Source organism: Salvia splendens, chromosome 5, assembly GCF_004379255.2.
Source record: "Salvia splendens isolate huo1 chromosome 5, SspV2, whole genome shotgun sequence".
Taxonomy (NCBI): Eukaryota; Viridiplantae; Streptophyta; class Magnoliopsida; order Lamiales; family Lamiaceae; genus Salvia; species Salvia splendens.
Window position 1 is genome coordinate 20,023,077 of NC_056036.1, and position 13,064 is coordinate 20,036,140.

General features: G+C 38.9%; 1 protein-coding gene across 1 annotated transcript; it reads left to right on the forward strand.

Moving 5' to 3' along the window:
• Nucleotides 1–9,598: 9,598 nt before the first annotated feature.
• On the forward strand, nucleotides 9,599–12,764 carry LOC121805456 (G-type lectin S-receptor-like serine/threonine-protein kinase At4g27290). The gene is made up of 6 exons (XM_042205305.1): nucleotides 9,599–10,919; nucleotides 11,035–11,172; nucleotides 11,234–11,575; nucleotides 11,668–11,905; nucleotides 11,977–12,133; nucleotides 12,324–12,764. Exons 1-6 carry the CDS (start codon nucleotides 9,674–9,676, stop codon nucleotides 12,627–12,629), a joined length of 2,427 nt encoding a protein of 808 aa, XP_042061239.1. The 5' UTR covers nucleotides 9,599–9,673; the 3' UTR covers nucleotides 12,630–12,764.
• The last annotated feature ends 300 nt before the right edge of the window (nucleotides 12,765–13,064 follow it).

Sequence of the window (13,064 nt, forward strand, 5' to 3'; positions counted from 1 at the left end):
GCTTCTTAATTTATTTGGTTTGGGCTTGTTTCTAAGATAATTTGTTGGTGCGTGAGCTGCCGGAATTAATCAAAATACCTATAAGAACTCGTAACCTTATTCGAGAAAATAATTGGAGATATAGGATGCATGCATCTTATTTATTGCTTGATTCCTTTTGTTGATCTATGAATGATTTTAAATTCTCAAGGTGATTCCTTGCAAGTGAATCGTAATCGCAAGGGAAAGAATAAAATTCCGGATTAAGCAGTCGAGGTGGGCTCTCTTTTAAATAAGGACATCGTCCTAAATATTTTATCAATGGAAATGAAATTATGTTTATCATGCGTGCTTTGATTTTTACGTGCCTATCTGAAATGGCTTTTGCCATTGTTATATAAATCGAATTCGGATCCTTGTAGAGCCGCAAACTCTACTTGGATTAGTGTACAGCTATGGTAGACCGTGTGTCATCTTATGAGTTGGCCGGTCTAGTGACTTGGATTGTAGCCACAGTTCATGTCATGTATGTGCAGATATGGTTATCGTCTATGGGAATATGACTGATCAGTCGACTTTTACAATGGGAATGATTTTTAGTGCATCGGGCCTTTCTAAAAGCTTAAACCCCGATGGTTACTTGACAAATGCATGATAAATATAAATATTTTTTTGATAACTATGTTTTCGGCATTAGTCCCCTGAGTATTTTATAGTACTCAGCCCTACATGTGTTTTCCTTATGTGCAGGTTGAGCGACGACGAGCTTGGGGTGGTGTTGAGTCGAATCTTAAGTATTGTTGATTTTTATTTTGAACTCCGAGGGTCGTCGTGTCGTCACACACGACTTCACTCTTACTCTTGAATGCTTCCGCCGAATTATGACTGTTTTCTCAATTGTGTTTTTGAACTTTTTTCACTCTTGGATATTTAATTATTGACAATTGTTGACTTTGGATTTAAAAGTTAAGCATCTCCTCTGATTTTGCCCTCGTTATTTGAATATTAAATATCTTCTTCAAACTCTTTAATGAAACCCTAGTTTTTCTTCGTCCGTTTTAAATTCTTTTTATCGCGATCGCCCGTATTTATTAACCGTAAAGGGCGGTCGTGACATTTAGGGTTTAGGGCCTTTCACTATTGCCCAACAAGATTAGAGCATGTCAAATGTCTGCTCCACATCCTTCCACGCAGCCTCTTACATTTTAGCAAACAAAGCTCTCAATCAGATCCGTTAGGTAAGTGAGCCACCTCAGGTATATTGGCAGTTCTGTTGGCTATTGGCAGTGAAGTCGATGGTCGGGCTTCTACCCTTGCTTCTCATTAAAGAGAGACGATGAGAACAGGACGTTGATGTCTTTGTTTGACCAGGACACACCGAAGTAAGTGTGTCAGATCCAGAGTCGTTGATCAGCAATGGTTTCGGGGGACCATCATTGGGTGTTTGCCTTTGTACCCACTCATAAATTGGCAACGCGGTCAAACAATTCTTCCACGCTCAGTGCATATAATTTTTGCTTCCCAGCATTCTATGAAATATGTGCGTCCTATCGTGCAAATTGAGCAAGGACTGGAATCGGCAGTGTTCGGCTTTCGTATATATGTGTCGCCGAAAGCCTCCACAACTGCCGCGTAGAACCTCTTCAGACATCTTTGGCCAGTTGTATCCGCGACGTGGGGATACTCATCGAACATATCCGCCGCGCTCCGTATGGCAACTGTCTAAGCCGTGGACTTCTGCAGCTTCGACGGTCCGGATCTACCGCTAGCATCGCGACTTTACTGGAAGAATTCATCACGTTCCTCCAACGTGTTAGCAATGCGCATGAAAATCTATCACCGTCACACCCCACCATGGTTCCAGGGCAAAATAGCCCACCAACAGTCGTTCGTCAGCTACAACATGCTCTCGGAAGACCGACTCCTGATGTAGTCTTCAGGACCTATTCCGCCTGTTGTTGCCTTCGTTGTTTGATCATGTGCTCATAATACCGCATACAGTAATCTAATAAGGCCCAATCAATGGCCCGATTTATGGGAGCCGAAGTCACTTCGTCGGCGGGATTCATTTTACTAGAGTGAGAGACAAGTGAGCTGAGAAAAGAGATGGGAATGTGTGAGAAATGAAGGTCAAATGGGGTATATTTGTAGAGTGGAAAATGAGTAAAAAACAAAAAAATATATAAATCCATAGTCTGGGCGGACAATAGCCTAAACGATAGATAGTCCGAACTTGGCTCTCGGACTACACAGAGGGCGGGTGGATGAGGCAAGGCCTTGGGGCAGGCACCCGCTATAAATAGTGGACGATAGCCTGGTGAAATACACTATAGTGAGTGCCCTAATCTACCCGTGGTGTAATCTAGCTGATTAATCACCATAATCTAAAGACTCTAGGTTGGCCTTAATCTAGAGTCATTCTACTAATTTTATCGAACTCACGTGTTTTCATGAATCTTAAAACTCATATCAATAAATAGAACTCATATTCATGAAAAGGGAGTATTGACTATCACAATACAATATTAAAGATTCGTAATCTATGTTTGTAATTTGTTGGGATGAACTTTAACTATCACAATACAATTTGAAATATTCTTAATCTATGTTTGTAATCTATTGGGATGAACTTTGTTTATCTATTTCATTAGGATTGTACTTTCGTGATTTTTTAACTATGTTCTACTTATAATATATAAAAAAATTAATACTGAAATTTTGCACAGGTATGAAACAGTCTTAGTGGTCCAAAGTGATCATCTTGCAAGATAATTAAGGCCAGTCATCCGAATTCTGACCATCATATTTCTTATAGATTTTCTTCTTTTTTTTATTTAAGTTTTTGGAGAAAAATGTAATTTTCACATTAAACATTATATTCTAGCTATCTTGCAATTGTGAATTGAATAGTCAAATGATGGAACTTGGAAGTAATGATATTTGTTCTGATACATGTTCTATTCCGTTCGATCGAGTTACCAATAAATATGATCATTAATCACCTACTATCTCAACTACATTGCCACCTATATCAATACATTTACACCCCCATTAAATGCATTGCTTCACCTCAATTTGTAACAAATATCGCACCGATTTGATGGACAATGTAAGGGCATCCACAGTGGTGCGGATATCCCCGCGGACATCCCAAAAACACCTCATGTCACGTCATAAGGACATCCCACTGCACTGCCATGTCATATGGACTTCTCACTGCACAGTGGCGGACATCCTCAAGGACATCCCGACGGACTTCCCACATTAATAAAAATTCACAAATTCACCAAATTAAATAATTTACGGAATTAAACAATTTACGAAATTAAAATTTACGGAACGATTACGGAATAAAATTTTCATTAAATAAAAAAAAGAAAGGTACATTTAAAAAAAACTAAAAAAAATACATTTCAACAAATAAAAATTTCATTCACGACGACCTCTTCGCTGCTATACTTCTTCAATTATATCGTTCTAGAGTCGAATACGAGCTTGTTTTTGGCGCATGTCGGCAAATGCACGGACTCGCTCGACCTCGTCATGGGGTATACCCATACATACATTGCCGGTGGCAATGCCGTAGCTTGGACCCGCAACATTAGCATCATCATTGGCCCAATCCGTCAGTGCTGGACCTTCATCTTTGACAATCATGTTATGCATGATAATACATGCGTACATGTTATGAAATGAAATTCAACGAGCCGTATTTATAGAATTTTTTTAAAAAATATATAAAATAATCGGGACGTCCGCGCCGACGTCCGTGGGGTCAACGCAATGGCGGACGTCCCGGGAATGCCGCGGAACTCCGGTGTCCGCAGCGGACGTCCGTATCCGCGTCACCTTTCCACAATGGCGGACGTCCCGCGCGGACGTCCGGCACGCCCGACGGACACCATTGCGGATGCTCTAAATCTACAACATTGCATACATGTTGTAGAAGGCCTTTTAAAAAATGTATATTTATAGAAATTCTATAGGTATCAATGTGTAAATATATTGATGCGCTAATCAGGGACGGAACTAGAAATTGAAATAAGCCAGTGCTAAAATTTCACTATAAATACACCAAAGTGCGTGATGCCTCGTATTGTCCATTTACGATTACTTTGACTCGTTTATAATAGTATTAGAAATAGTAAAAAAGAAAAATATTAGACAAATGTGTGTCTTATATAGTAATTTTATGAATAGGGGTAATTAATATGAGTAGAATGTGAAATCTATTTATTAAAATTAATGAAAAATAGTAAATGAATACGTATAGGCATATAGACCAAAAATAAAATATGAGATGAATAATTGCTGACAAAATATTAATCAATAATGTTATTATACAAATGAAAATAATAAAATTACAAAATATTAATAAATAAATTGATTTATATAATAATGTTATTATATAAATAAAAATTATAAAATTTTAAATAGTACAGTAATTGATATTAAAACATTTTTCAAAAAGAACAAATATTAGTAATATATTCCAAAACACACAAAACAAGAAATAGGATTAAAATTTGCTCTCTGTTACCGAGATCATAATTATACTACTATTTATTTTTCACCACCCTGTTTCTCTTCCCTCTCTCCTTTATTTCTCCATCATCTTCTTTCTCAAGCTATTGTATCTCTGTAAAAAAGAAAGCACGAAAACACTACATCCGATTCTAAGAGGACGGTATTAGAAATGGGTCACTCACCCCTTAAAAGGCCTCATAAGGGGGAGGGTTATCCACACTTATATAGGTGAGCTAGGATCGTTACCAAGTCGATGTGGGACAAGAATTATGAATTTTAACACGCCCCCTCACGTGTGGGCCGGAATGACACATCGGACTTCCATCACGTGGGTAGGCAAGAGAAGAGATAAAGAGATATAATCCATCATCGACTTGGGCCCGCTCTGATACCATATTAGAAATGGGCCACTCACCCCTTAAAAGGACTCATAAGGGGAGGGTTATCCACACTTATATAGGTGAGCTAGGATCGTTACCAAGTCGATGTGGGACAAGAATTATGAATTTTAACAGACGGCACCGGCCAAGCCCCCGCTGGAGCGGTGGCTTGGCCTATTCTATCTCCGTCCCTGGCGCCAATTATATCTAAATTCATTTAATAACTAGTCAAACAAACGCAGTCAGGTCAATCTAGATCAACTGAAAATTTGGAAACAAATGTCTGGCTCCGGCATCACCCTTCCAACTCCCTCATGAGTCGGAGGGGTGATCGTCGGAGCCGAACATTTTTGCAAGAGAGAAAGAGTGAGAATTTAGAGAAAATGAGATTGATGAGAGAGTTGTTTGGTGTAGTGTGGTGTAATTTTTTGGGTTGAAATGAGAGTATTTATAGATGAAAATGTGAATTTTGGGGTAAAAATAATGAAAATTAAATTAAAAGTGGAGAAAAAACTGATATACTTTATTGGGAAGTGGGAAAATATATATTTTTTATTTAAATCTGATCTTTTCAGATTTTTGAATTTTTTTTTAAAAAGAAAAAAAAATAGCCAACGGCATTGCCGATGGCGAATCAGAGCCCGCCATGTCGCCCTACTCTTCGGCACGGCGGTGCTCGATGGTAAGAGCACGTCCGTGCCATCGGCAAGAGCACAGTGGCGTGCAGGGTGATTTATGAGTAAAGTACTATTTTGTTCCAAAACGTAGGGCCAAAATACTATGTTGGTCTAGAACATAAACTTTTTGAAAATCAGCTCCTAAACATACGGAAACACTGTCGATTTGGTCCTTTTTTTACGGTTCCGTCCTAGGTGTGGTTAAATATTTAAGACCAATTTGAAGTAGATAAAGAATATGAAGGACTACTTTGTCTTGTAATTTGTTGTCCATTTATTGGCTCAATTCGATTTCAGTTTATTTACGCCTCATTGTCGACGAAGAAGCAATCACATACTTGTTAACTTGTCACAATAATGTTGTCCAGAGCCTTTGTCCTAGCGACAAGGAGCTTAGACATTATTGCATGAGGTGTCGAGTTCGAGCCCTCTTGACATCAGTTGTAATTTCCTTCTATTTATAGTATAGGAGTTTATTTGTAATTTCCTCCCTTATATAGGAGTTAATTTTTTGAAAAAAAAACGTTGTCACAATAATGTTTAATGTATCAAACCATCTTACATTATAGAAAACTTTTTCAGATTCAAAACTCAAAATTCAAATTAGAACGAAAAATTAGGGTTTTCATTTCACTCCATCAAATTATGTGAACATACAAACAAGTGTTACAACAACAACAAATTAAACATAAACCATAACTCAAAACGTTCACTAATTTCTGAATTTTGCCCTTAATTTCTTATAAAATGCCAAGCCCTCAAAATCAAACCACCCACTAAGGTTGACGACGAACATGCTTCGACTTAATGAATTGGCTCGCACCACTTGAAGAAACTCTATTCTTTCCTCTTACATACAAAGTAAAGCTTCCCCCTTGTCAGTTTGCCATGGCTGGTGACAACACGGAGCGCCGCCACCGTCTTACAATAGCAGATAACGTACCTAAATCGAAGGTCTCAGAAGTCACGAGCGCCGCCTCTATTGTCGGATTCCCTGCTACACGTCGACCACTTCCTATCCGACGGTGTTTGGTTGTTGCATACAAGGATGAGAAATTAGGGTTCTTGGATGTGGGGAAGAAAGAAAGGGAGATATAAAGATGAAGTGTTAATAATAAGAAAGAGAGGGAGAAATCGGTTTTTATAGTACTCATTTTTAGTAGTTTATTTTACATTTTCATATATTTCCAGAAATGTAATTAAAAAAATTAGCTACAGTAATCGTTTTCGGATAATCGGGTCAAATTTTTGCTAATTGACGGAATCGTCAAAAAGGGACCAAATCGACAGCTTTTTCGTATGTATAGGAGCCGATTGTCAAAAAGTGAAAGTTATGGAACAATTTCGTATTTTGGCCATATGTTTAGGACCAAAATGGTACTTTACTCTATTAAAAATGGAAACACTCTTATCTCTACTTTATTTCTTCTCTCTACTTGACATACTCCCTCCGTCCCCAAAGAGTATGAACTTTGGGCTCGGCCCGGGTTTTAATAAATAAGGGGAAAAGTAAGAAAGAGAGAGAAAGGGTGGTGGAAATAATATTAGTGGAGAGTGGGGTCCATATTATTATAATGGTATAAGTATAAGTGTTAATGATTTCAATGAGACTACAAGTCACAACTTATAAGTTACAATTTACACTTAAAGTTCGACTTGAGCCTTTATGGTATAATTGTTAATGGTAATGGTATAAGTTGTAAATAAAATGATGTATAGGGGTAGTATGTTGTTTGAATTTTTCAAAATTAAAAAGTCCATACTCTTTAGGGATGAACGAAAATAGAAATAGTTCATACTCTTTGGGGACGGAGGGAGTATAAAATAAAGTTGTATAAAATAAAATAGTTCGTACCACCTAAGGAAATTGTCATTTTCCTTGGAACAGAAGGAGGTATTATAAAAATAACGTGGCAGCGCGGATGGTATGTGAATGTGCCTACAAAACTTTGTTATCCACTTTTATATGTTCAGATTTCTTTCACTTTTATGTTCAAATTTTGCTCCTATTATTTACATATATGAGTCTTATTTCTTTAACTTGGCATCTTATTTTTCTGTTTTAATTGCCTTTTAAGTTCACTTAAATGCACAATTTCCACTTTCATGTTTCGTTTTTACTTCCACTTTTATTATTACATTGTTAGTACATCATTCTACTACTCTTTATGCTATAACTGTTTTCGGTGATGTTCACACCAGATTATATTCCACGAATATTAAGAGTGATTTAGGCCCCCAAGAGGTGAGATGTCCCTCCAATAGTGATTATGTTCACACCAGATGTCCCTCCCCATGTTAGGTGAGATGAATGTTCGGAAATTCCATAGCTGAAGCTATGGTTGCTTTGTGGTTAGTCCAGGGTTAGTCACATAGTAAACGTGGTTGCTTGGATAAAAAATGGTCAATGGTTGCAATCATCTTTTGGTTGGAGGTTCTTAGGTCTCCAAGAGGTTCTTAGATTTTCAAGTGGTCATTTCCTAACACAATTTTCTTCCATTTCTATTATCTCACCTATTCAATAATTTATTCTATTTTTTTTGGGATGAAACAACTATCATTTTTAGTGTAGTGTTATTTTTTCTATTTAATGTTGGTACTCCCTCCGTACGCGAATAGGATTTCCATTTTTCAGTTTGGCCCATTCATAAATAAGAGTCCTGGTTCATTATTTCTCAACTATCACTGAGGGAGTTAGGGATGTCAATGCAGCCTGCAACCCGTGGGCTGATCCAAATAGTCCACCAAATTTATAGGGCTAGGGTTGAAAATTTCCAACCTGATAAAATAACAACCCCGATTAACCTGGAACCCGAGGATCAGACCCGAAAATCTGATGGGCTGGCCTGAAAACCCGATAAAATTTCTATTGTTCTATTTGTTTGACTCCTAATTCAAAACTTCATTGATTGTTTTTATAATATAGATAACTGAAAAATAATTTTTAATTTTATATTAAATATACTAACTATATTTAACTTTTTTATTAATATAATAATATATATATAAATTAGAAACTTCAAATTCACTAAAAAATAGTACTCCCTCCGTCCCATTAAATATGCAACATTTGGGAATCGACACAGATTTTTATGTAGTGTTGTTTTGTGAGTTAATGAAGAGAGAGTAAAGTAAGAGAGATGAAAAAGTAGATAGAGATATTTCCATTTTAGGAAACGTTTCATTTTTAATGGGACAATCCAAAAAGGAAAACGTTTCATTTTTAATGGGACAGAGGGAGTACTATTAAAATTTCTAAAACATGCTGTAAAATTTCTCGAAATATATTTATGTTTTCATTTTGTACAAATCTCAAATATTAGTATTTGATCATGTACATGTATGAGTTTAAGCATATATTTCAAATTTATCATAATTTTATGTTGAGTAAAGGTCAATATTGGTCCTAAACATATGACCAACGAACGAATTTGGTGCAAAACATTCACTTTTTTGAAAAACAGGTTCATAACAAATAAAATTCTTGTCGGAGTGGTCTTTTTTTGGCGATTCCGTCAATAAACTAACGATCATGCCTCTGTATAATTACCGTTGACCGTTAGTTTTCTGACGGAACCGTTAAAAAAAAGACTACTTCGGCGATATTTTTATTTGTTATTGATTTGTTTTTCAAAAAGTGAATGTTTTGGACCAAATTCGTTTTTGCATTTTACAAATATAACTACTTTTCATTATTATTTATTGAACTGGTCGCACGTTAATTTTATCGGTAGCAACTCGATTAACCCGTTAGGCTAGCCCGAAACCCGAGCTTTTAGGTTAGGATAGAAACCCGAAAAAAATACAATCGATTAGCCAGCAAACCGATTGACCCGCAGCCCGAGTACGGTTGGCTCGAAACCCGCTGAGCCGACCCGATTGGCATCCCTAGAGCGAGTATTCTTTTTTCAAGCACCATTTTATTCATTGTCATACTATACTGCATCAAAGGACCCAGTCATTTATTGTAATGCTATATACAAGTACGTAATGATTAATTAGTGGTCCTTCCAATAACATCATATGACTATCTACTGTGACTATCTTTCAGAATAAGAGAAATGAAAAAAAATAGATAGGAGTGAAAAAAACAACAGCAAGGAGCCAAGCATGATTGAGCATCGTGATAAATTCGCCTCTTTACTAATCTCCTCTCTCATAATCCATACAATTTATGCTGCAACTCATTCTTTCGGCATCAGAGATGGAGAAACACTTGTTTCCTCCGGCGGCATGTTCGCACTCGGATTCTTCAGCCTCGGCAGCTCCACAAATCGATACCTTGGCATATATTACAACAACATTAAACCCAACACATACGTCTGGGTCGCCAACAGAGAAGCCCCGTTGCCGACAAAATCCGGCTCGTTAACAGTGACGGAGTCAGGAATTTTACTGCTTCGAAATGAAACAAACGGCACCGTTTGGTCGTCGTCATCCTCTACAACGAGGAAAGTGAAAACTCCATCTGTAGAGTTATTAGACTCGGGGAATCTGGTGGTGAAAGATGTCGACAACGACGTACCTGATACAGCTTTCCTGTGGCAAAGCTTTGATCATCCCACCGACACGTATCTGCCTGGGATGATCAGCTTAGGGTGGGATCTCGACAAGCGTGTCGAGACCTACTTGTCGTCGTGGCGGGCCCATGACGACCCGGGTCCAGGTGAGTTCACTGCCCATCTGGACCCGACTGGCTATCCGCAGATAGTAGTGAGGAGGGGTAAAACTGTCAAGTTCAGGCTAGGGCCGTGGAACGGGGTCCGTTTCAGCGGCTCCCCCGGGACGAGGAACAATCCGACGTTGAGGATGAACAGGGACGAGGTCAAGTACGGAGAAGACAACGTGGAAAAGTCGGTCATCGCTCGTCTCACGCTGAGCCTGGACGGCGTAGGGGTGCGGTGGATATGGAGCGACGAGATCAAGACGTGGACGACGCATAATCTGGAGGCAGATGCGTGCGACACGTACAACGCGTGTGGCGCGTACGGCGTGTGCACAGCTGGAGACTCTCCCATGTGCCGGTGTATGCATAGGTTTGTTCATAGGGATGAAGGGAATTTGTCGGTAGGGTGCGTGGCGAGGACTGCGTTGGCGTGTCGGGGAGATGTGTTCTTGAAGTACTCCGGAATTAAGCTTCCGGACGCGCGGAACACCACATTTGATGAGCGGAAAATGCTGCCAGCGGATTGCGAGACCGAGTGCTTGAAAAAGTGCTCGTGCACGGCGTACAAGCAGTTGGATATTCGGGAGGAGACGAGTGGGTGTTTGTTTTACTATGGGGAGTTGCTTGATGTCAGGACTATGCCTGTTGGTGGAGATGAGCTCTACATCAGAATTGCTTCTGCTGACTTAGGTAACAATTTATATCACGAATTCAAACCATCACATATCGGAGAATTAGAAAATACGCAAATACGCACGCGCTGTTGGAATGAGGCCTTATGATAATATGTGTTATGTTTGGATAGGAAAAGATGCACATCCTAAACAGGTGAAACTCATAGCCAGTCTTGCATCGATGGCGGTGGCTGCGGTTCTTCTCTGCCTTGGCCTAATTTTCTTGTGTGGTTGGAAGAGAAAGAAGGATGCAAATCCTTATAATGAAGGTATGAATATTGTGATCAATAGTAATGGGGAGAGAAAATGAAAAGAATTATCATTTTGCAGGGAAATTTAGTGGAAGCTTAGGCCATGATGCAGATCTTCCATTCTTCAACTTATCATTAATCTTGAAAGCTACAGACAACTTTTCAACAGACAACAAGCTTGGGGAAGGTGGATTCGGACCTGTTTACAAGGGTGTTCTTGAAAACGGACAGGAAATTGCAGTGAAGCGCTTGTCCAAAACCTCGAAACAGGGAGTGGATGAGTTGAAGAACGAAGTGATCTTGATAGCTAAACTTCAGCATCGGAATTTGGTGAGGATGTTAGGATGTTGCGCGGAGGGAGAAGAGAGCATGTTGATCTATGAATACATGCCTAACAATAGTCTTGATTTTATCTTATTTGGTAAGCCCTTTCTGGTCAAGTAGAAATTGGCCATACATATATCAAAGTAGAAGATAAAAGTAATGTAGTGATAAGCAATATGTTTTTGACAGATGAAACAAAAAGCATGTCTCTTGATTGGAGAAAAAGATTCAATATCATAACTGGAATTGCCAAGGGACTACTATATCTTCATCAGGATTCGAGGCTGAGAATCATCCATCGCGACCTCAAAGCCAGCAACATACTGCTGGATACCGAGATGAACCCCAAGATATCCGACTTTGGGCTGGCCAGGAGTTTCGGAGGGAACGAGACTCAAGCTCAGACACGTAGAGTTGTTGGAACATAGTAAGAAATACATACTTTGATTTGTACGTATTGAATGTATTAATTGTGACTTTGCTAATCCGGCGGTGCAGTGGATACATGTCACCGGAATATGCAATAGACGGGATGTTCTCAATCAAATCCGACGTGTTCAGCTTCGGTGTTCTGGTGCTAGAAATTGTGAGTGGAAAAAGAAACAGAGGATTCTGCCACGAACAAAACCAAAACAGCCTAAACCTTCTGGGATATGTAAGTATAATTAGCACTCTTGAGCCAAGTGAAGCAGTTATCGTTCGCAAATTTTATATTGGCGTAAAGAGAAAACTGAAACCACTATATAAGTCTCATAAGCATCTCCTCTTATCACCAATTGGTTTTAGAATGGAACCATATGGATTTCTATCGGTTATAAGTGAAATGTGTGGTTATTAACATGCAGGCGTGGACTCTATCCAAAGAAGGAAGGTCATGCGATCTAGTGGATCCGTGTCTAGGAGGTTTGTTCGACTTGTCCGAAGCCCTACGATCCATCCAAGTAGGGCTATTGTGCGTCCAGACATGCCAGGAAGATAGGCCAAGCATGTCGGAGGTGGTTTTCATGCTTGTTAACCAGGTTGAATTGCCTGTGCCCAAACAACCAGGTTTCTTCGCCGGGAGAGATGTGGGGGCTGGCCGGAGTTACAGTAGCTCGAACGCCACTACTTCCGACAATCAAGTCACCATTACCTGGAGTCAGGGTAGATAAGAAGGGAACTGCACTAGAGTGAAGACTCAAGAGTGTGTTTAGAAAGATCATGTTTTTTGTTCTCTTAGACATGTAAATGTTATTAAACAGTCATTACAAGAATAATGTAAATGGAAAAATCCAGTTTTATCTTTATACCTCATACACTTCCACTTCCACAATTTGTTCTCAAACTTTGATTGTCAGCTAAGTCTAATAACTTACAAACCACCATATCCAGCAGCGCTCAGCATAAAAATGAAATTTATATTCATCATAAGACGAAGGCAAAAGCAAAAGTTCTCGTTTTGGATTCAACCGCAAACAAAAGAGGCCAGAAACAATGTTTTCCAATGTGTAAGATGCGTTACTTGAATAGCTAATACCATTGGAATGTAGCTCATATGATCTAACAACGAGTGAGTGAAAGTGTACCAGAATCTTTTGTTTCGCTGA